General features: G+C 34.5%; 2 protein-coding genes across 2 annotated transcripts in view; both read right to left on the bottom strand.

The window, feature by feature from the left end:
• Positions 1-9,076, bottom strand: part of LOC132552308 (uncharacterized) — a 77,478-nt gene extending 68,402 nt beyond the window's left edge. Inside the window, exons 1-2 of the mRNA XM_060216470.1 lie at positions 8,994-9,076; positions 8,803-8,879 (exon numbers count right to left, since the gene is read on the bottom strand). Of these exons, the coding sequence (XP_060072453.1) occupies positions 8,803-8,879; positions 8,994-9,076 (160 nt within the window). The remainder of the gene's footprint in view (positions 1-8,802; positions 8,880-8,993) is intronic.
• Positions 9,077-13,860: 4,784 nt separating this feature from the next.
• On the bottom strand, positions 13,861-25,383 carry LOC132552273 (17-beta-hydroxysteroid dehydrogenase 14-like). Its single transcript, XM_060216434.1, has 9 exons — positions 25,249-25,383; positions 21,555-21,593; positions 20,926-21,023; positions 20,380-20,446; positions 19,342-19,433; positions 18,455-18,559; positions 16,899-16,966; positions 16,674-16,770; positions 13,861-14,346 (listed from the first exon to the last, which is right to left on the bottom strand). Exons 1-9 carry the CDS (start codon positions 25,340-25,342, stop codon positions 14,191-14,193), a joined length of 816 nt encoding a protein of 271 aa, XP_060072417.1. The 5' UTR covers positions 25,343-25,383; the 3' UTR covers positions 13,861-14,190.
• Positions 25,384-26,388: the final 1,005 nt, after the last annotated feature.

Below are 26,388 nucleotides of genomic sequence, written 5' to 3'. Positions count from 1 at the left end.
GGTTTGACAAGAAATCCTGCCTCACTCATGGCGATCAAAGCAGCAACATATTGTAACTGTAATGTACACACCTTCTCGTGAGTAAACCTATAGTTTTCCCACATGTTTATTACCTGTGACACAAGATTCCAAAGGTAAGAAATGCCACTTAATTCAAGGTTGACTCCCACTCAGCTTGAACTTTTTTTTTTATAAAGGGCATACACTAGCACAGGAATGTTGGGGATTGGTTTTTCAAGTTACTACAATAAAATTACCCTAATCAAAGGTGTAAGTGTATTGGTGACATTTAAGTGTCTAAAAAACTACAGGGTCCAAATCAAGTTGTCAAAACTTTACAAATGAATAAATATCAATATGTTCAGGACTACATAATGCTAAAATTTGACAATTTCATTATACATTGTTATAATTACCTCTTCAAGTCCTGAATCACAATACAGATTTTCTAGGCTATCGTAATTGTTATAATTTCCTTCTACAGGTGCTTACACGTAATGACAATGAAAGCCAACAACACTAACAGTATGAGCACAACGGCTTTCGAAATTTCAAGTTAAGAAATATTGAGTTTTTCTTACCTAGTTTTGCATTTTCTTCTCAAGCCTCAAAATCTAATAATTCTATCTGGCTGATTAGGATATTGAACTGTTTTCTAAGGTTCAGAGTTTACATGTTTACAATGTAAATGAACAAAGTGCTCTTGCAATTCATGCCGAAATAAATAAATAGATATATATATGTAACAGCATTTTTCAACATAATATCCAGTTAATGCCATTTACTTCACGCATTGCAGACATATCCACTGTGAAATCCCTACATGGTCTTCATACATTATGGATGTAACCACTATGTGTTCATTCAAGCATATAAAACAATGAAAGCCCTACATGTTTGCATCTTTTCCAAGTTCTCCAGTTTCTGTTTTATACAAAGCATCTATCAAGAGAAACATGACTGATATCTGATACAAACATACTGAATTATCATTTTGAAATCAATAACAGATTTGTCTGTTTTCGCAAACTTTTGATGTCTAAAATAGATGAAATTTGAAGTAGGCTTTGAAATGTATTTGCTATCATAGAGCAAAATACATTTCAGTAGAATATCGAATTACTTTACCTAAACATGCTTCTTTTTATTTTTGTTGGACTGTTTTTCACATCCCTGAAGGATTATGAAAAGTGCTATGTAAATGTGAAAAAAAAGGTTTATATAAAAAAAAAAACTGTTTATTTACCAATAATGCAAACATGCATCTAGGATTTCTAATGCAAGTAAAACCAACGAATCATCATTATATATGCGTAGATACAGATATTGATGGTAAGGCTACATTGGATAGTTTCAGATTTTTAACTATGAGCCAATCAAACTGGATGATTGCTTATGAATACAAACAAAGAATTTACATTACTAAATACATCATGTACCATCAATTATTAAATTTCACATATAAAATTTCCATTATACATCAGTAAATCAATAACTAACAAACGCTGACTTAATGAACCATCCACACAGCGCAAATAAAAGAAGTATTAAATATTATTTCACATTGTCAATTTTTAAAAAGCATCAGCTTGTTGGCCCCAATTATAACGCATAGACCAGGTTTAACGTGGGAGAAAAACCAATGTAATGGCAGAAAAGTAGAATCAAGTATGAAAGTGACCTGATCCCTTTTTAACATCTGATAGTAGAACTGCAGAGGTAGCCTTCTTGTTGAAAAAGCGGGGTGTATCCTTTCTACACTGGGTCATCAAATTTACATATAATATATAGATGTGATGTGATGTTCTAATATGTGGATTGTTAAGTCATTGACCCATCAGTACCTCAAGATATTCATATAGGATTTATATCTACTTATTCTCTAAGTACTAGCAGAAATGCTTGATTAAATATGAAGAATTTTCTCATGTTAGATGTATGTCTAATAAAAGCTTTGAACTTTTAGTAAACTGCTTTTGTAATGGATATGTGAACAACTGAAAACACCAGGATATTAATATGTCATTATAATGCCATTTTATTGAGAACATTACATCTAATGGTCCTTATATATATATCCTTCTAGTTGATGTCCTGAAGCTTTCATTTTGTTCACAACATCAACTGACCATGCATTTCATTATCATTATTAGTAGAGTGACCCATATGGAGGTTGATTTTAGCATCTCTGTGAACAGACAGGGTCATTTCAAGGTGATATCTGTTTGGAGTAGCCAATGGTTACCGTACCGAACAAAATACAGGAGACCCATCAAATGTTTTCCATAGGCAATTAGAGTAAGATGTCTTGCTGAAGGACACACAAACTAGTCCATTTCTCAGATTCCTAGAAAGCAAACCATCATTGGTTGGATTAAGATCCCTTTGGATGGTCACCTGACCACAGGCCGATTCTTTGTCCCTACTTATGTAACTAGTTAGAGTTATTACAATCTTGCACTAAACAATTAACGTTCTGAAAATTTCTGAAACATCATTCTGGTTTTACTGGAGGTTGATATTGAACTGTTTTTACTTATATTTCTTTCTTATGTACATAATAAGTTGCTCAAGTAAGCAAAGGTCTTTAACTTCTATCATTCTAATTTTCATGGTTTTTATCATAAGTTGAAGTCAAATGGTTTTAATTTTCAAGATGAACATACTACCTAGGAGTATGGTGGGAAAAAATGAAAAATAAATGAAAATTAGAGAAATGACATGACAAATCTTTTCCTTAGAAAATCCTCGTTTTGCAGCATATTTCGATCAATATAAAAAATTTTTTCAAATGTTAAAGACTACTTTCTTTTTTAGTCTTACATATGATTATACACTTTAAATTTAAGTGAATGTGTAAAATTTGCTGAGTAAAGAAATGTATGTAATAACCAAAGGCAAAATATTCTATATGGAAAGCTTGGTTATATTCATCCCAACCATTAATACAGGGTAAACATCAGAGAGTTGCATGGACATCCTTGCCCCAGGCCACATAATTCTTTACTATAAATTTAAACTCATTCACAAATGGGCCCACCTACATGTATGGTAGGTATTTGCAAACATAAGTATGTTAAACCTTTAAAAACATGGAATTAAATTATTTTAAAAAATCTGTTAAGTCAACAGACTTGGAAATCAACATAACAAACAGTGGAGACAAGTGTTGAAGCAACAAGCTGTCTTTGTCGTTACATTGTAAGAAGACCAAATGACGCCAGGCACCTGTATATAGCAACTTTGCTATTCGAAGTCTTATTCAATCAGAGCATGATTCCCTGAACTAAATGATTGATTCCTTTGGAAGTCTTTTATGTTCACAATACTTTTCTCAACAGTCGCCCATAATTCTTTATTTTGAAACATTAATCCTGCTAAGAGTTACTGATGATAATTAATTTATTGTTATGAATGACAGACCAACGCCCCCTCTCCCCTTGTTAAAACCTACTTAGTACTCGGTAAACTATAAAAATCACAAAAGTAATGTTATAAATGACAGACCAACGCCCCCTCTCCCCCTGTAAAACCTACTTAGTACACGGTAAACTATAAAAATCACAAAAGTAATGTTATAAATGACAGACCAACGCTCCCTCTCCCCCTGTTAAAACCTACTTAGTACCCGGTAAACTATGAAAATCACAAAATTAATGTTATAAATGACAGACCAACGCTCCCTCTCCCCTTGTTAAAACCTACTTAGTACCGCGTAAACTATGTAAATCACAAAAGTAATGTTATAAATGACAGACCAACGCTCCCTCTCCCCCTGTTAAAACCTACTTAGTACCGGGTAAACTATGAAAATCACAAAATTGATGTTATAAATGACAGACCAACGCTCCCTCTCCCCCTGTTAAAACCTACTTAGTACCGGGTAAACTATGTAAATCACAAAAGTAATGTTATAAATGACAGACCAACGCCCCCTCTCCCTGTTAAAACCTACTTAGTACCAGGTAAACTATGTAAATCACAAAATTAATGTTATAAATGACAGACCAACGCCCCCTCTCCCCCTGTAAAACCTACTTAGTACCCGGTAAACTATGAAAATCACAAAAGTGATGTTATAAATGACAGACCAATGCTCCTTCTCCCTCTGTTAAAACTCTCCCTCTGTTAAAACCTACTTAGTACCGGGTAAACTATGTAAATCACAAAAGTAATGTTATAAATGACAGACCAACGCCCCCTCTCCCTGTTAAAACCTACTTAGTACCAGGTAAACTATGTAAATCACAAAAGTAATGTTATAAATGACAGACCAACGCCCCCTCTCCCCCTGTTAAAACCTACTTAGTACCCGGTAAACTATGTAAATCACAAAAGTAATGTTATAAATGACAGACATACGCCCCCTCTCCCCTTGTTAAAACCTACTTAGTACCGGGTAAACTATGTAAATCACAAAAGTAATGTTATAAATGACAGACCAACGCCCCCTCTCCCCCTGTAAAACCTACTTAGTACCGGGTAAACTATGTAAATCACAAAAGTAATGTTATAAATGACAGACTAACGCCCCCTCTCCCCCTGTAAAACCTACTTAGTACCGGGTAAACTATGTAAATCACAAAAGTAATGTTATAAATGACAGACCAACGCCCCCTCTCCCTCTGTTAAAACCTACTTAGTACCCGGTAAACTATGTAAATCACAAAAGTAATGAAGAATTCATATAAAAGTCTACAAAACAGGATTATATTGTGTATTGTCATATTTGTGTTTTTAGCTCAGTGGGAAAAGCATCGGTCTATAATACCACAGGTGAAGATCAAAGGTTCATGGCTTGAGACTTAGTTCCCTTGCCAGTTCTGTGTTTCTCAGGAAGCTGACAAAATATCAGCCTGTTCTTTCATAAACGCATCGTTGAGCAAAGATTCTTCAACCTAATTGCTCTGGATTGCATGTAATAAATCTCCCATATGGTGTTCAGTTAGGCAGATACCAGCTACTACAACAAGATTTTACCTTAAAATGACCCTGGCTGTTCACAGGATGATAAACATATAAACAAATTATTATACAACTATAACAGGTCAGACATCGAGAGAAAAAAATGACCCTGATTGTTTACAATAAACCCAAAAAATCATCAGTAAAAGAATGAATGGGTTTTTTACTATGAGAAGGGACCAGTGACCCCCTGCAGAATCAAGGACTTTCTTTCATGCCTAGTGTAAGTAATGAAAAGATTGCTTTCCAACACAAACAAATATTTCTGTTACTGTAATTTATCAAGATGTATAAGATAGCAATTCTAAAGAATGGAGAATTTATATTCCTTATAACAAGGATGTTCTCATGTAATCAGAGTTCTCTGGTACGCCCAGTCCAAAGAGTCTCTCAAAGCTGGTTTTATTCTCATCCAATCTTACAAACAGTCTGTCAAAGCTGGTTTTTATTTTCAACCAGTTTTATATCACGTAAGGTGATAAGCCTAAAATGATATTAAAACCAAAATACCTTCTACATGCTAGACATTGATACCTGTTGAACAATGTTCACTTTCTATCACTGATGTCTATTCTTATTTCCACCAGTATGTTTGTTGATAAATACTACAATTAATGTCTTGTCTTTACCCCTTGTACATACTTACACAGATAAACTAACAACAATGTAAAACCGATACACGTTTCACACTAGGAATGTAACATATTCCCATCACCAACACTTCACTGAACACCTGTTATAGTTTATTTGTGAATCATACGTGCTGAAACAGTAGAGGTTTCTAGACTGTGCAATATTGTACAAGGGACAATAAGCACATGTTTACATTGTTCAGTCCTTAGATGCAGTCAGAACAAGAACTATATCAGTATTATTTCCCTATCAACATCATGTTATAACTAGTCATGAATCAACAATCACTGGACATTCCAACACTGATTCTTAAATTAATTCAGATCGACATTTCAAAATCCTCTCCATTTATCACAAGTTATGGTTTCTTATTTGGTTAAAGTGTTGTCATGTTTTTACTGCTACAAGGTTGTCATCAGGACAGATTTTATCAGGTCTCAGGTCTTCGGACTGCTATGAGGTTGTCACCAGGACCATAAACATATTTCATCAGGTCTTAGGTACCAAATTGTGTTCAAATATATTTTATATGGTTGTTACTTGTCAGGACACCATGGAAAACACAGCAACTGTTTCAAATGTATCAGAAACTAAGAGAAGCCATGCAGAAAGTTGAAATAAATGAGCAGTTCTCAACTGGTTTGTCCATATAAGGATTGAAATGCAAGTGCACACCGATGTTAATGTGAAAAAGATGCAGTTAAATCCTTTATGACAATTTCAGATGTCAGTTCAAAGCGGATGAAAAATTATCTATTTTTCAAATACAATTGGTACAGCAATTTTTTCATAATAAAAAAAATGAAGTACCATCTAAAATATACATTTATTTGATCCATGTTATGGAAATTAAGAACTTCAGATCAAATCAAATTCTTTAATGAAATATTGCAAATATGTGTAACATGATCACATGGTCTTCCATGCTCAATTAAAACTTGATGAACCTTTTCTATGTGATATTTCCTTTAATAATCAACTCTGCAGTCTTAATGACCCATCAACATCATAAATAAGGTCAACAAGAACACACAATACAACATGTACGATAGAAACATGAAGAATTCATATTATGGGAGACCTGTCTTGTACTTGGGAGTCATGAGTATGTAGTCCAGTTTCAGCTTAAGAAGCTGGGAATGTGGTCAGACAATGGGTGTGGTATACATGATAAGTTGTAAACAATACCACAAACATGAACCAGATTGCCCCTCCCAGTAAACTAAGCATAAAACCTCTATATCTACAGCCTTCAGGACCAATTATGTTGTCTGTGTTATAATCATCATTTTATAATATATTTCTTTCCAAACAGACATTGTTCTCCAAGATCAATTTCCCTAATATGTAACATAGCTGTGTTTAAGCCTTGTTAACTTACCATAACAAATTAATATCCTTTTTAAAAACTTACAGGATGGTATGTAAAGCTACTCAGACTTTGCTGATAATTTTGTATAGCCAGTCTGACATGAGGAGGATGAGTGACCTAGAATAGCCCTTTTTCATGCTTAGTTTTACAAAGGACTTTACAATTTTTATTTTCCTTCTTTATACATATGCTACATACGATCATTTATATTATTGCAGAATTATGTTCAGATATTGGTACAATATTACAAAACATCTGCCGATATATAGACTGGCTGTAGTACTTATACAGTCGAAAATCTGTCAGTATATAGACTCGCTGTAGTATACAATAGAAAATCTGTCAGTATATAGACTGGTTGCAGCAGAAATGCTTTCATCTATCAACCACATGACCTGGGTTTTGAAATTCAGAGTTTGAAGATGAACTACATCTTTTATCTTCTTTTTTATTTCTATCACAGCAAGTATCAGATTAATTTTATCGTGTCTCAAATACTGAATCTTGTATGGCTCTGGGATATAAAACTGATGGCTAAACATTCTTTATTGGAAGTGAAATTTTGAATACAATTTCATTTTGAATGTAGTATACCAAAATGAATGCCACAAATTTGAATGTAGTATATCAAAATGAATGCCACAAATTTGAATGTAGCATATCAAAATGAATGCCACAGATTTGAATGTAGCATATCAAAATGAATGCCACAGATTTGAATGTAGCATATCAAAATGAATGCCACAGATTTGAATGTAGCATATCAAAATGAATGCCACAAATTTGGATTATAAGCAGGGTTTTCCATAAGAGCCGGTCGCCGGCCAATTTGACCGGCTACTTTGATCAGTTGGCCGCCTACAACAATCGAGTTCCATAATAATGTTCTGTACACGACTACACGTACACGGTAGGCCAGCCTCCTACTTTCACTACACAGCCTACTACTAACAAAATTATGGAAAACCCTGTATAAGCATGTTAGGTAATGTCAACAACTATTGTACATGGCCAATTTTCAAGTGAACCAATGGTATTTCAAAGCCTGAAAATGTTGTTGTAATGGACGAATTGTAAGTAATAGCCTCCAGCCACTTCACCTTCCCACTGATGCCAAGATACCATGGGTTTCTCTTGTCAGGATTTTATCATCTTCCACTGTCTATATTTGTTTGCTAATATAATGCACCACACATGTTTAATATCTGATGTATTATAAACTCAATCAAAATTTGTAGAATTTTTAAAAGAACTTGGCTAAAATTCATATTTGTTTGACAAAGTATGTGGATGCTGTAAAATTTCAAGAACATGATTTCATAAGACTTGATCAAACTAATTCAATGATTAATTCCTTATATGGATAAACACACTTACATGTAAATAGTTTTAGAACCATTAATGCATTTCAATCTTTTTTTCTTTTATGCGAAAGAAATGTGCTTGGCATTTGAACAGTGTGATTACAATTTACAGGTATAAGTGACTGCAGATACAGTACAGGTGTATTGACAAGTGTACACAGACACATTATGCACATCTAAGTATTGTATATGCTTGTACCGCGTCGATAATGATTTTTTTCTCATAATTTTGTTATGGTTTTGTCAGATTGGTACCAGTCCCAAGATGTTTTGGAAAACGTTTATGTATTTTCTTCTACCAATTTACCTGTCCCCAGGTGAGGTTCAGGTGAGAACTGCGATTGGTTTTTCGTATCACTTGTCTCAGTCGTCATTGGCGCCATTACAAAAATAAAGTTTGAAATATTATGGACGGATAATCATATATTTTTTAAACAGGTGCACACTCGATTGGCACATCTAACATACCTTGCACTTGTTTGTGGCCTGTCTGTACCGGCTTTCCACTCAGGGGATGCAACCAAGACGTCGTCTGAAGTCGGTCACTGTCAACACAGGTAAATATTATCAACTCGTATCAAATAAACATGGACGTTTATCCAAGCGATTTTTCAACAAAGCAGGTAAGAGACTGACATGAACCACACAGGTGTACTTACTCAATAAAGAATATCCTCCCGTCCCTCGTCACACCATAACTCAGGTGTGCAGGTAGCCTTTCCCGAGGGAGGTTCGCCGCCATGTTCGAAAAACTTGGGAAATTACCTTTCGCTGTTCCAGTTCCCTCCCCCTGATAAATATTTGACATAACAATAGTATGAGAATTGGGGGACGCATAAGGGATTTCTTTAAAAGAAACAAAATAATTTGAATGTTTCTACATGTATATTAGTGATATGATGTTTTTGGTACCGGCTATTAAATTTGAATTAGGTTAAATTATAATAAACCCAGGATGAGTTAGCGTCCAGTACGTAAACACCAAGTTTGTATACATAATACACATATTTTTCAGTTATTGTAGTAGAAAATAGACAACAGTTGCAGTAAACCAGTCAAACCAGGTTTCATTTATCATTCATTCTTTAAACACAAAAATAGTCTACGTTATTACTGCTTTATTATCATAAAAATGCGGGATTTAAAAAAATCTCACACTGGGCATAGAAACTTTAACTTACTGAATTTGTAACTGTTAACACTGTGATTAAGGAGTTTCAGGATACGCCTAATTTGTTTGTAATTTAGAAATTAGAAATACATGCAAAAAGCAAAAATGAAAAGGGAAAAAAAATGCTGATACCACACAGCAGAAACTTTCTTTACTTGTTTGCTTTAGTTTTTTCCATCAAATTGTATAGAAATTACGGAGGACCCTCAGAACTGCTAGAATATGAGTTTATTCAAACATTAAGTCTGAAAAGTGTAACGGTATCATAAGTATTTTATCTCTTTTATCTGTAGATCAGAAAATGTTATATCAAGTACTGAACATGGAAACAACGAAGGGCTAGATTAATCAGTGATTGATTGACTGTCTGTAAAATTGAGTGTTTTCACCCATATTGATTTTTAATTAACTTTGTCTCTATAACTTACGATGTAATGGAGTATATGCGACATTTCTATAAATTGTGAAACAAAATATAGATGAATTCATAAGGATTATTGGCCTTTTTAACATGTAATCCGTGATGGCATAACTGTAGATATTTTACTTGAAGGAAAAAGTCCTCTCTCTCTCTCTCTCTATATTAACTAGAATGTCTTATATGTTATAGTAAAAACCTTGAAAAACAAAAACAAAGAAAAAAACAAAAAAAAAAAAAAAAAAAAAAATACAAATATATATATATTTATTTATTTGAGTAAATACATAAGACATCTGTAGATCTTGTTCACAACCAGTTCCAGTTCTGTTGTAGATCATGTTAACGGTTAATTCCAGTTCTGTTGTAGATCATGTTAACGGTCAATTCCAGTTCTGTTGTAGATCATGTTAACGGTCAATTCCAGTTCTGTTGTAGATCTTGTTCACGGCAACTTCCAGTTCTTTTGTAGATCATGTTAACGGCCAGTTCCAGTTCTGTTGTAGATTTTGTTCACGGCCAATTCCAGTTCTGTTGTAGATCTTGTTCACGGCCAGTTCCAGTTCTGTTGTAGATCTTGTTCACGGCCAGTTCCAGTTCTGTTGTAGATCTTGTTCACCGCCAATTCCAGTTCTGTTGTAGATTTTGTTCACGGCCAGTTCCAGTTCTGTTGTAGATCTTGTTCACGGCCAATTTCAGATCTGTTGTAGATCTTGTTAACGGCAAATATTGATTTAAGTCGATAAGAGTTATCTCCCTTGTAGTATAAACCCGCTATAGACAGCAGGCCTCTGTTATGCATTGCACCAGATCATTTTGACATAGCTTACAATGATCTGGAATAAATTGCAAAATGGACATGTACAAACTTGGTATGAAATCATTGACTGTGGATCCAATAAGATAGAAAGAGTTTTTGAGAGCTGAAAATAATATACTGTACATTGTATGACATGTTTAAATTGACGGTGGAGTGTCGACAGCGGTATATATTACGCATAATTATTACTTATTACGCATGTTTACCCAATATCTACATTTCTGTTCTTGTTTATGTCTTTTCATGGTATGACGCGGAATATTCACTCTTGAACCTTATATATTTTAACTAATCTAGGGTAACCAACTGTGTCGACAACATGATAAACACGTAACTGCGGTAATGTAATTAGATTTAGTACAAGTATGTATAATAATGGTATGCAGGTATCGTTTTGGTAATTTTGGTAACAGCAAATTTATTTCTACCATTTAATTATATTTTCTTTAAGAAAAGCGCATGATCGGAAGTCTCGTCTGACTGCAGTGTGGATTAAGGAAAACAAAAAGAAGTACGAATAAGATTGGCGAACCATGTCAAACTGTAGTAAACCTTTGTTCTTGTACTTAGGTCATTTGTGTGTCCATCGTGATCTCGGTTGATAGAAGTGCTGTTGTTTTTTCTGTAGTATTTTCATATTGTACTTTATTTCAGAAGGAAACAACAAGAACTTACTTACACAAGAGCAAGATCATAATCCAAACGCGATTTCAATAAACCAGGGCAAAATATGAACAAGGGATTTACACGAAGATCAATGAAAACTACACGGAGAATAATACCAGGTGTTCCGGAAAAGTAAGCGTCTACTGCTTCATTGTCTACACCCACTATGTAAATACTGGTCAATCTAAGTAATTAGTATCATGTTCTCAATTGACAACAAGATAAACATAGTTGGTTTCTTTCCTATGTCATAGCCCTTGGACTCTGAAACTTCCAAAGGTGTCGTCTGTTCAGGTTCTGTGTGTGTATAAATTTTATGATGCAGTTTAACCCATTGTTTGAGTGTATTTTTGACTATCTTTTTTACCTACAATAATTTGGTCATTTGGAGATATTACAGAGCCTTAATTCCTAATTCACTCAATCATTTTCTGCTCTTGATGTTATGGATCAATTCCACCAAGGGATTTGTTTGTGGATCAATTCCACCAAGGGATTTGTTTGTGGATCAATTCCACCAAGGGATTGGTTTGTGGATCAATTCCACCAAGGGATTGGTTTGTGGATCAATTCCACCAAGGGATTGGTTTGTGGATCAATTCCACCAAGGGATTTGTTTGTGGATCAATTCCACCAAGGGATTGGTTTGTGGATCAATTCCACCAAGGGATTTGTTTGTGGATCAATTCCACCAAGGGATTTGTTTGTGGATCGATTCCACCAAGGGATTTGTTTGTGGATCAATTCCACCAAGGGATTGGTTTGTGGATCAATTCCACCAAGGGATTTGTTTGTGGATCAATTCCACCTAGAAATACTTTCCACTCTGGATGATTGCGAATCCTTTCCACAAAGGAATTCGCTCTGCTCTGAATGATTGTGGGCTGTTTTTACCAAAGTATTTATTCTGCACTGGTAATTGTGGATTCTTTCCGCCAAGAATTTTTTTCTGCTGTGAATGATTAAGAATAATTTCTACCACGGAATTATTTATTTCTGCTCTGTAAATTCTTTCTGTTGTGGATAATGGTGAATCTTTTCTACTAATGAATTCTTTCTGTTCTGGATAATGGTGAATCTTTTTCTACTAATGAATTCTTTCTGTTCTGTATAATGGTGAATCTTTTCTACTTATAAAATCTTTCTGAACAGACTATTGACCTGTATCTGATGAGGTTAATAAGTTTCATCTCAAACAAATACTTTTCAAATATATCGCCTTGTGATTGTTATACATATGTAATTTTCCGTATATTTGAGTAGAAATTTGAATCAAAACCCGGTTCCTGATTCTAAATACTGTAATTAAACATTAACAAATTCAGGTAGATAAGAGTTGCTTCCCTTGTGTTAGATTGCACTATTATCATTTCTAATAACTATACGATGACCAATCCCTGTGATGTTAAGTGTGGGAGAGGACTTAAATAGGCTCTGCCTGATGTCCAGTCCCTGTGATGTTATGTGTGGGAGAGGACTTAAATAGGCTCTGTCTAATGTCCAGTCCCTGTGATGTTAAGTGTGGGAGAGGACTTAAATAGGCTCTGCCTGATGTCCAGTCCCTGTGATGTTAAGTGTGGGAGAGGACTTAAATGGGCTCTGCCTGATGTCCAGTCCCTGCGATGTTATGTGTGGGATAGGACTTAAATAGGCTCTGCCTGATGTCCAGTCCCTGTGATGTTATGTGTGGGAGAGGACTTAAATAGGCTCTGTCTAATGTCCAGTCCCTGTGATGTTAAGTGTGGGAGAGGACTTCAATAGGCTCTGCCTGATGTCCAGTCCCTGTGATGCTAAGTGTGGGAGAGGACTTCAATAGGCTCTGCCTGATGTCCAGTCCCTTTGATGTTATGTGTTGGAGAGGAAATAAATAGACGCTTGTCAGAAAGTAAATATTCTGATTAAGGTGACGTTAAGAATCTTAAATTTGTTTCCATTTCATATGAGATCTTTTAAAACTCGTCTCTAAGTTTTGTTTCATTCGAATATTGGCATGGTTCAGAATATACTAGTATACATGACATTGTTCTAAAATTATCAGGTATAAGGTCTTCTCTGTGAATCAATCCCAATTGGGTAATGATGCAGGGGTTTCTTATTTGAGTGAATCACTATGTAGAAATAACCTCATGTAACTCTTGTGTTAATCACGACTTTGCTGAAAATTACAGCACACTCGCTTAAAAAAAACGGTTAATACTTAGAGCTACCATATCTTCTTTATCAAACATTTTCTTTTGAAAATAATTCAGTCCTTCTAACAAAACGTTGTCGTGTGCAACAACACAAAATATTTGAAAATTATACATGAATGGAAGGGAACATAATTTTAGTCGATTGAAATGGTTTTCCATGAATAATTTTATCATTGAATTTCAGCTGCAGTTTAACATATACCTTACCTTGACCGTAGATTGACTTTAAACATACAAAGAAGTTTTCATGAAAGCAATCTGATGTGTTTAAGTTGCATTTTATTCTGTATTAAGTATGTATTACGTAAACATTACTTATAGGTTTCCTATAAACAATATACTGCTATCTTTACAACATGACTATCTGGCACGTTTACAATATTCGTTTCTTAATATCAAAATGTTCTTATATATAGTTATAATGGATTTACAGAGCTGATATACAAAACTATAGTTGGTAGTTATATAGTACTGTTGATTACAGACGTCTATATATAAACAGTATCAGACTTTATAATAACTATTAAAGATAAAATACATTATCATGTACTCAATAAAATTATCAAAGGCAGCAGGTGAAATGTAACTTTCACACTTTAGACTTTTTCATTTTATTTTTGTAGCCGTAGTCCAGCTCTGCCCCGCCCGACAGATTCACATCGATCCCAGTACAAAAGGTGGCTTCAGCAGCGAGATATAGACACAGGAGGCCACTCTCCTCCAACGTACCATAGCGTCCTATCAGCTGAAATACATGTGATAAGTAACACAAGGGATTAAGGTCAATAATCTAAGTCAATATTCTGCAAAAAAAAAAAAAATATATATATATATATAAATAAATAAAAATCAAGTTAAAGGTCATTCACTTCAGATACATTCTGGGACGCACCGGATATAATAATTATGTTTGAATTACTGACCGAATATAATAATTATGTTTGAATTACTGACCGAATATAATAATTATGTTTGAATTACTGACCAAATATAATAATTATGTTTGAATTACTGACCGAATATAATAATTATGTTTGAATTACTGACCGAATATAATAATTAGGTTTGAATTACTGACCGAATATGATAATTAGGTTTAAATCACTGACCGAATATAATGATTAGGTTTGAATTACTGACCGAATATAATAATATAATATGTTTAAATCACTGACCGAATATAATAATTATGTTTAAATCACTGACCGAATATAATAATTATGTTTGAATTACTGAATTACTGACCGAATATAATAATTAGGTTTAAATCACTGACCGAATATAATAATTATTTGTTTGACCGAATATAATAATTAGGTTTAAATCACTGACCGAATATGATAATTATGTTTAAATCACTGACCGAATATAATAATTAGGTTTAAATCACTGACCGAATATAATAATTAGGTTTAAATCACTGACCGAATATAATAATGTTTGAGATTACTGACCGAATATAATGATTATGTTTAAATTACTGACCGAATATAATGATTATGTTTAAATCACTGACCGAATATAATGATTATGTTTAAATCACTGACCGAATATAATGATTATGTTTGAATTGACTATAATGATTATGTTTGAAATTACCGAATATAATAATTATGTTTATAATATAGGTTTAAATCACTGACCGAATATGATAATTATGTTTAAATCACTGACCGAATATGATAATTATGTTTGAATCACTGACCGAATATAATAATTATGTTTGAATCACTGACCGAATATAATAATTAGGTTTAAATCACTGACCGAATTTAATAATTATGTTTGAATTACTGACCGAATATAATAATTATGTTTGAATTACTGACCGAATATAATAATTATGTTTGAATTACTGACCAAATATAATAATTATGTTTGAATTACTGACCGAATATAATAATTATGTTTGAATTACTGACCGAATATAATAATTAGGTTTAAATTACTGACCGAATATAATGATTATGTTTAAATCACTGACCGAATATAATAATTATGTTTGAATTAATAATTATGTTTGAATTACTGACTATAATAATTATGTTTGAATTACTGACCGAATATAATAATTATGTTTAAATCACTGACCGAATATAATAATTAGGTTTAAATCAATATATATAATAATTAGGTTTAAATCACTGACCGAATATAATAATTAAATCACTGACCGAATATAATGATTATTTTAATCACTGACCGAATATAATGATTATTTAAATCACTGACCGAATATAATAATTATGTTTAAATCACTGACCGAATATAATAATTAGGTTTAAATCACTGACCGAATATAATAATTAGGTTTAAATCACTGACCGAATATAATAATTAGGTTTAAATCACTGACCGAATATGATAATTATGTTTAAATCACTGACCGAATATAATAATTATGTTTAAATCACTGACCGAATATAATGATTAGGTTTAAATCACTGACCGAATATGATGATTATGTTTAAATCACTGACCGAATATAATGATTATGTTTAAATCACTGACCGAATATAATGATTATGTTTAAATCACTGACCGAATATGATAATTAGGTTTAAATCACTGACCGAATATAATAATTAGGTTTAAATCACTGACCGAATATAATAATTATGTTTAAATCACTGACCGAATATAATGATTATGTTTAAATCACTGACCGAATATAATGATTATGTTTAAATCACTGACCGAATATAATAATTATGTTTAAATCACTGACCGAATATAATGATTATGTTTAAATCACTGACCGAATATGATAATTATGTTTAAATCACTGACCGAATATAATAATTAGGTTTAAATCACTGACCGAATATAATAATTATGTTTAAATCACTGACCGAATATAATGATTAGGTTTAAATCACTGACCGAATATAATAATTAGGTTTAAATCACTGACCGAATATAATAATTAGGTTTAAATCACTGACCGAATATAAAGATTATAGAGTAGACGTTGCTTCCTCTTTCTTATGTGCTTTAACTTTAAAGAAAGAAAGCGTTGCATTAGTAGATTAGAGAAAGCTGTATTACACAGGTGTTACAGGAAAGGCATACCTGAGCATCCTCTCCAGCTTGTTTAGCTGCCACGGGATCGGGGGCAGATCTGGCTTCCTGCTCCCACATCGGGGTCCACACGTTTCCAGGTGAAAATCTGTAATATACCAAATTATATAGGCTTGTTACTAATTCCACGGAGTTTGAATGTAGAATTTTGAGACTACTTAAGAAATACTTATATTTTGTTGGAATGCTTTATTTGACGATGTCCTGTATACTCACACATTCACACGAACTCCATGTTCTGCTTCGTCTATTGCCAGGGCTTTTGTGAAGGAGGTGATGGCGCCCTGTAAAATATCTCATTTTAATTGGATGTTTTTTCCGACTTCGTAATCGTAAAATTCAACATCATCAGTCCAACATCTGAGAATTATTTGATATTGTTTTCCGGCCGTCAAACATTTAAAACACACACACACACACACACACACACACACACACACACGCACACACACACACACACACACACACACACACACACACACACGCACGCACACACACACACACACACACACACACACACACACACACACACACACACACACACACATATATATATATAATTCCTAAAATTTAACATTCTACATTAGAAACAGAAACCACAATATTACAGTTACAGATATACAACAGAGGAGCCGATAACACACCGTCTAAAATAACGTCACTACAGGTTGGACCTAGCTAACACCGATAAGTGTGCTATACCAAGTCGAGCTGCATAGCATACTCTGAATGTTAAACATTGGATAGTCAAGCTGTACAAAATTCGAATTTTCAATGTTGAATGGCATTTGTTGAGCGCTACAACTTCAAAAAAATTGGAATGATGTCCTAAGACCAGCATATTCCTTCATATGAAGATAGAATTATATAGCCTTAAGATGGCCCACATTAGCAGGTATATTTTCCTCACAGCTAATGTTGTTATCAAAGTTCAGGAAACCTGGAACTATCACTATATACCTATATATAACTAATTCTATCATCTAAATCTTCATATCAAGTCACTATATACCTATATATAACTAATTCTATCATCTAAATCTTCATATCAAGTCACTATATACCTATATATAACTAATTCTATCATCTAAATCTTCATATCAAGTCACTATATACCTATAGATAACGAATTCTATCATCTAACTCTTCATATCAAGTCACTATATACCTATAGATAACTAATTATATCATCTAAATCTTCATATCAAGTCATTACATACCTATATATAACTAATTCTATCATCTAAATCTTCATATCAAGTCACTATATACCTATATATAACTAATTATATCATCTAAATCTTTATATCAAGTCACTATATACCTATAGATAACTAATTATATCTATCATCTAAATCTTCATATCAAGTCACTATATACCTATATATAACTAATTATATCATCTAAATCTTTATATCAAGTCACTATATACCTATATATAACATATATCATCTAAATCTTCATATCAAGTCACTATATACTATATATAACATCTAACTCTTCATATCAAGTCACTATATACCTATAGATAATCAATTCTATTATCTAATTCTTCATATCAAGTCACTATAAGTTACTAAAAGAAAAAGAAAAATAACATTTCAATAGAAACGGTGATAGCAGAGTTAATTTGTACTCTATATGTGTTTCATTTCCTTTCCGAGTAATAGGAAACTTTGTGGCGACCTTGACTCTGAACTGATAGTACACGTGCTGATATAATCTTGATAACTGACCTATAGACAGATGTAATGGTCAGTACGACAACTGACCTTGGTGGAGACGTAGGCTGTGGCGCCAGGCTGACCTATCTGTCCAACTAAACTGGAAGCGTTGATGATGTTTCCTTTGGTTTTTCTCAGATATGGCAAAGCAAACTTAAATAAAGATCATTTTCAGTAGTAAACATTCCATACATAATATCTAACATTAAATATTAAATGTTATTTGATCTGGATAACAAGAGGCCCGTGGGGACTGTATCACTCATCTGATTTTTTGGGGTGACTTTACTTCATCCGAAATAAAGGAAATGAGTTCTCAATTTCCAAGCACACAACACACATTATATATTTGTACAATGGGTCTTAAATTTTGGCACAATCCAACCATTCCTGTATGAATTTAAAGAATTTGCTCTATTTACCCTATTAGACCCCGCTCCTTCCGCCCCAGGAGGCCTAGACCCACCATTTATACAGACTTTGATTAGCTTTCCCAAAGGATGCTTCTGACTAAATTTGGTCAAATTCTGCACAGTCATCCATATCTAGGAGCAAGTTGAAGAACGTACGACGGACGGACGGACGACGGACCCTGCGACATGATATAGGATTAGGTGATCTATAAATCCTAATTTTTAAGATCCAGTCATATATGACGTATATATGCATTTGATCATTTCATATCATTAGACGCTTTTGTATTTCAGGATTTTATTTGATATTGGAAACGCTTTCAATCATATATATCTATATCATGTAATGAATGAACAAGCAGTTATCGCTGTTGTTTGATCGGCAAAACGAGTTTTTCCCGAATATATCAGTGATTGTTGAAAGTGATGAAGCATAAAATAATTTCAAATAACCAATTTTATAAAAAAAAATGTCTTTGAAACTAAATTTACAGATTAGAGATATCTTTAATTGCGGTTTACCTTGGAAAACAGGAAAATACTGACAAGATTCACATCCAACAGTCGGCGGAAATCATCCCCAGATATCTCATCTATGGACGTGTGTGAAGGATCTACCAGAGAAAAAGGCGTGTTGATGGATAAACGGTAGACTATCATATTATTGGAGTGTGTAAATATCGTGAAATCTTAAGTTTAACTTCAAAATCGTTGGACTCTGGATTATATCTCTCCTGCTACGTGATGTGGTAAGGCTACTAAGAATACATTGTTTCAGATTAAAAATATGAGGTATTTTGAGTGTGGGTCAAATTGTTTGACATTGATAAGTGTGGGTTAGACCAACATTGTTTGGCATTGTTGAATGCGGATCCGATCAACATTGTTTGGCATTGTTGAATGCGGGCCCAATCAACATTGTTTAGCATTATTGAATGCGGGTCCGACCAACATTGTTTGACATTGTTTAAACCAATATTGTTTGGCATTATTGGATGCGGGTCCGACGAACATTGTTGACATTATCGAATGCGGGTTCGATCAACATTGCTTGACATTGTTCAGACCAACATTGTTTGGCATTGTTGAATGCGGGTCCGAACAACATTGTTGACATTGTCGAATGCGGGTCCAACCAATATTGTTTGACATTGTTCAGACCAACATTGTTGGCATTGTTGAATGCGGGTCCGACCAACATTGTTGACATTGTTGAATGCGGGTCCGACCAACATTATTTGATATTGTTGAATGCGGGTCCGACCAACATTATTTGATATTGTTGAATGCGGGTTTGACCAACATTATTTGATATTGTTCAGACCAACATTGTTGGCTTTGTTGAATGCGGGTCCGACCACATTGTTTGGCGTTGCTGATTCTGGGTCCGACCAACACTGTTTGGCATTGTTGAATGCGGGTCCGACCAACATTGTTTGGCGTTGCTGAGTGGGGGTCAGACCAACATCGTTTTGTACTAGTTAGTGTGTCCTAGACCTACATCATATTATTGTAGTATAGGATAGTTCCCTATGTGTTTGAACTTGTGATATGACGTACGTTGTCCGGCGTTGTTAATGAGACAATCAATCTTCCCATACTTCTCAACTGTTTTGGCAATCACATGCTGTTAAGTAAATTTAATATATTAGAAATCCAAATCATGGTGATAAGTTCACATATTACATGACAATGGCTGTGAATCGAACGTAAAACAGATGTATCATATACCTCCAAACAAGTAAAATATATCTGTTTGATACACTATTACATGATACAACTTATATAACAAGCTTACGATCAAAGATTTTAACGCTTTTGACACCTTATAACTTGAAAATGGGTCAAGGTCATTCATTTGAACGAACATAAACTTTTATCTCAACATTCTACTAGCCAATACTATGACTCGGAGTCTCTGGGTAATTATAAAGAAGTCGATTCGTGATTTGAAAACTGGTCTGGGTAATCTATTCTAACAAGTGGTAACCCATCATCCCAGCAGTCTGCTGAATCGCCTGCGGACCGGTGAGCTAATCAATGCATAAATTGGGCATGAAGAATACACGTGTATATCCTTAAATAAAGATATTGGTTCATAAATACCTTTATATCGGCTTCTTTGGAAACATCACACGTGATAAAGAAAGCTTCCCCGGGACCTCGCTTATTCATTTCTGCCTCCAGTTCTCTACCTTCTTTTTCTATAACAATATAAACCATTTCTAAGTAACTGGTACAACATCATGATCAGGAATACCCAAATGAAGTAAATGTTTACTCCTAAGCACGTACCCGTGGTGGAATATAATATTACAGTTAATACAGCCGGGTAGTTAACGTATCTTCAACACATCACCTGGTCTCAACAAAATTGACTTTATACTGATTCTACATCAACAGACCATTGGCCATACTTACAAGGCGCCACTACAGAAATGAATTACCATTTCTATCACTACCTTATTTGTCGTAAACCTACTTTTCGGTCGAAACTGTTGACGTGCCTAACATCCATGCCTACCCTTATTTTCCCCTATATTCTTCAATCTCCCAGTATACCGAACGACGTAGGTACTTCACGTGAAACTCTGAATGCTGACTTCGTGATTAAGGGTAAATTAAGGGGATGTCCATAAATTAGAGGAGAGTGGGTTGATGAAATTTTATAGGTACGGATTTCATTAGGAAATGACAAGGAGAGCAGGCAAAAATACTTATAGATGAACACTTACCTCCCCTTGCACAAAACGCCACCTTGGATCCATGTTTTACTGAAGTAAAAAATAAAATGGATGAGAAAAAACCGCTCTCTTTAAGGATTATCATTCTATCGCGGGATAACTATTATAATTGAATTCAGTAAATTTTACATAACTGGCCGATAACCTTAGCAAAATTCTTATATATACATTATTTCTTTATCGAAATAATCGCGTTTTTATCGATTCCAAACTTAAACACACAAAAATAACACGAACATTCAGTTTATCGACGTACAAAAACTACCACCATGGAACACCGTTTTGTTTCAGTCGATGTTATACCACAGCAACACTATGAACATTATTTTTTCCTTTGATAATTCAAATATATTCGGCAAACAGTTGCTAATCACAAAATACGAACATTCATTTTATTTACATTTCGTAAAAAAACCCGTGAAAATCAACAAAGAATGATATAAGGGACGAGCCTCGTTTCCCCATGGCATTTTACAACACACGAAAATCAAGTCCAGTGTGAGATACGTCATATCACTACGCGCGCGAGAGATCATCGTTATCGTCTTTTACGACGGTAAATGAAAATATTTTAGGATAACCCTATCATAATGTTCGAATTCTTGATATGCAGCACAGGACATGGAACCCTTAGCGTCGCGAGCGTGTCCTGGAGAGATAAGATGACTGTTTTACTCATTCTAAATTTGCATTGAAATGTGATGATTTTTGTCCTTGACATTGTGTCGTCTTTGCACAATCATATCGGGACACCTTATCCTGTCATATAACGACTGACACAAATGCATTGTTAATTTCTTATCGTGACACGCTTTCTCAACGTGAGTGGAATAATTGAATTGTACTTTACCACGAGAAATAATAGGGATGCTAATTCAGGGAGTGTGGATAGCACCCCGACTGTTCATTAACACCTCAGTCGATGTATGTGGTAATACACTGTAGTATCATTGGCAGTAGAGCTCTTCCACTGACGATTACACGGTACATATGCAATTTGAGAAAGATCCATCGAGTACTTTTAAAGAATAGCGATAACAAACTTTCCAAGTCAAAATCCAAGATGGCCGCCTTTCGGCCATATTTTTTCTGATCAGACCCAAAATCAGATAGACACAAGGGACCAAGGGAACTGACATCTGCAATTTGAGAAAGATCTATCAAGTACTTCTCAAGAAATAGCGAACACAATCTTCATTGAAAATCCAAGATGGCCGCCTGTCAGCCATTTTGTTTGATCAGTCCCAAAATCAACCGGGAACAACTAAAAACCAAGGGGAACCTACATCAGTAACTGGAGAGCGATCCATGCAGTATTCCTCAAGAAAAAGCGATAACAAAAGTTATTTATGGACGGACGGACGGACGGGATAATGGACAAACCACGGACGTACGGCGATTTGAAAATAAAAATAGAAAAACAAACGAAATCCACGGTCTTCTTTAAGCAATCGGTTGAAAATTGCGGGGGGTGACGGACAACGCTATGCCGTCAAAATATGTCAAAAAAGTATATATACTGGGATTTCCCTTTTCATACTTTTCCCGGTAAAAATACAGTTCACCCGAGATGATGACAGCTAAGTTTTTTCATGCGTTAGCAGTTGATTTCAAATTAAGAGATAAAGTATTGTTGAGAAATTTCAATCGAGGAAAAAACTAAATGTCGAAAACAGCCTTTGCACCTTTGCAACCAACCGAGCATTTTTAACTCCACGCTTTATTTATTTATTAAGTTAAGGATGTATTGGCATTCACCAGTGTATAATAACATCGACTAGACGGATTGACTCGGAGATTTTACATCCGGAGCTCAACGACTTGGTCATACAAAAATGTTTGTAGTCGTAATCATCTTGGTCTATTCTTCAATAGCCATGCTAACTGGTCTGATCATGTAAATACATTTATGAAAAGGCTTACAAACGTAGAATGCTTAAATATACAATTGACAGAAATTCGCTTGAAAGAATTCATATCATATTCATTCATCCAATTTTAGAATATGTAGATACAGTGTGGGCAAATTCTACCGAACGAGAGATAACATCCTAGTAAATCCAATGCACATAATCACCAGCTTGAGACAGGGAACAACATCATATCTTATACAGAGAATCTGGTTTATTTCTATTTGTAAAACGTCGTCATCTTCATCAAAATATTTCATTTTCTACGACGTTTAACAATATTTACCTTGGTCATGTTTGTGATTCAATTCAACCTTACATCAATAATAACACTGATCATTATTCTCTTCGTCATAATAGGCTTTTAAATGTTCCATTAGGAAGAACTCAAATATATATTACCTGCTTTCCCCCAAAAATAGACTGACAGGTATAACCCATTTTGTCAGTTCCAACACTGTCGCCCATGTTATTTAAACCCTTTGAAGATGTCCGACATCTTTGTACAAGAGCTAGATTCAGTTACGATTAATTTTATTTTTGCGTTGATTCAGTTCAAGTACATGTAAATATATTCAAATATTGCTGTGACAGTTTTTTGTCTGTTTGTGTTCTGTATGGATTCAGCACCGGGTGTGAATATGTATGTACAACTTGTCTGTGCTGCATTCCATTTTTGACTTTCGGACTGATTCATGCCCCTGTCATATATCATTACCACTAAAAATGTTAGTATTAAGCATTTATCACTGTATTAATTTGTTATTTTACTGGTGTGTATACGTGTATTTAAAAACAAGGAGAGGGTTTTTATAGGCCTGTTGCCCTATTCTTTATGTCAGTAAAATCATGACAAAAAAAAAAAAAAAAACAATAAAAAAAATAATAACATCGACTTGACTCTAGTACTCTTCCGTAGTATATGTAAGTAAACATCCTGTACCATTCTCTATGTAACAGAGGACATTATTTAATTCAATACCTCCGCTTAGATTCGAAATCGAGACCTCTGGTTTACAAGTCTGACGCTCAACCGATCGAGTTAAAGAGAGGTTCTCTCTAACCGATTGGTATTTTGCGGTTGGTAATTTACCAGGGTTATCTACTTCCCCTCGAGTATCCAGAGTTACAGTGTTACGCTAAGTATTACTCCTGATCCCTACAAAGGCGCCAATGTAACCCTGGTAAAATACTCAACTGCAAAATACCAGTCGGACAGAGATCACGGGTTCGAATCCTATTGGAGGCGATGAAATAAATAATGACCCAGAGTCTTCATGTGCCGAGGTTACGTAATCGACGGAGCTATCACCGCCAATTTTTCTTGTATTAAATCATACGTGCATATACATACGAATCGCTTTCACCTTCATCAGTTTTAAGTTGACTAGGTATGGATAAGAATTAATGAGCGTCTGTCAGTTTTCGTAACTACTATTTAGCGTACAGTCTCATTCACATTGTAGGTAAGAACCACGCACGTGTTAAAATTGAGACTACAACATTTAGCGTGAGGTAACAGAAGGCAAACGTCTGTCACTAGAGCAAAAAAATAGCTGTAAACATTGATGCACGATGTTTTCAGCCAATAGATGGCAGTGCGACCATATGTAGCACACGAATAACGACACTTGTCGATGAGGCGAAAGGTCAGTTTGTTACCGCACGGTATGACGAGTGTTATAAAACAAATATATATAGACTATATACAGCTGTATACCCAAAGCACCTCAGAGTTACGCCCCGCCACATACAAGGAGGGATGCCATACTTACCAAACACTTCGACACAACCCCTGCCGATGCCTTTAGACCCTCCAGTGACTATTGTCACCTTGTCCTTGTAACGCTGTTCCACTGACTCCGCCATTAGCAGTGTGGGGTGTTTATACTTCAGTGTAAGTCCGCTATCTCTAAGCGTTATCGTTCACTCAGACCAGTCACTTGTATCCCATACTGCCCTGTGGAGGAAGACAATTACGTTATGTCACAGTTAATATCTTCATATCGTAGCTATCTCGCCATTCTAAACAAAAAATAAGATATATTATTACACATATGAAGATTACACATTCATCAGAATTCATCTCAAATCACGGTGTTTATCAAAGTATTATTGCATAACCTAATACAGTGATGATATAATATCGTATGGTTCAACACGCGAGCTGTTGTAATAATCTTACTGTACGGTTAAAAGACATAGATCGCTGAGAGTACTGGATGGTCTGATTTACAAATAATGTGATTCTATCTTCCGGTGAATGAACTTAAGTCTGAAAACAATCGTTGTCCTTTGACATTCGGTCTAACCATGCATTTTCTTCTACTGATTATTGTTAACCAGTATTTTTCTGTTGTGTTCTCCCTTAACTTATATAGTTAACACAGATGTCATACAATTAATATTTCTTCAAATACATATAAGCTCGGATGTAAATCCGTGTTGTTTTTCGACGTTCACATGAACCATAAAAAATCTTGAAATAAATATTTTGTGCATTTGCCTTTCACTTAGACGTCCGGGGTTCGATTCCCGGAACGGACATGGAAAGGTATGGGATACCTGTATGGGGGAAAAGCCCCGGGTATTCTGGTTTCCTCCTAGGACAAGCCCGCCCATGCATTTTCTTCTACTCTGACTATTGTTAACCAGTATCCATCCGGTCTAACAAGGGTGATTAATATTAACTGGTAGCTTGTTCCGTTATTGTAGTAAATTAGATAAAGTTTATATACAATCAAACATATCCTACATCCGTCTTAGAAATAACAATTTCTTAATATGAATATAAGATTCAAAGTCCAGCCCAACAATGGTATACATATATCTGATTCTCTTCTCAAAACCTTATATACATTTAACAACAAAGTTTTACACTCTTTCTAGGAGCAATATTTTCGCGATAGAGAAAG

This window comes from Ylistrum balloti, unplaced genomic scaffold, assembly GCF_031769215.1.
Source record: "Ylistrum balloti isolate Yb309-2 unplaced genomic scaffold, AGI_CSIRO_Ybal_v1 Utg370242, whole genome shotgun sequence".
Lineage (NCBI taxonomy): Eukaryota > Metazoa > Mollusca > Bivalvia > Pectinida > Pectinidae > Ylistrum > Ylistrum balloti.
Note: the sequence above shows the minus strand (reverse complement) of the source record. Positions and strands in the feature narration are given on the sequence as shown.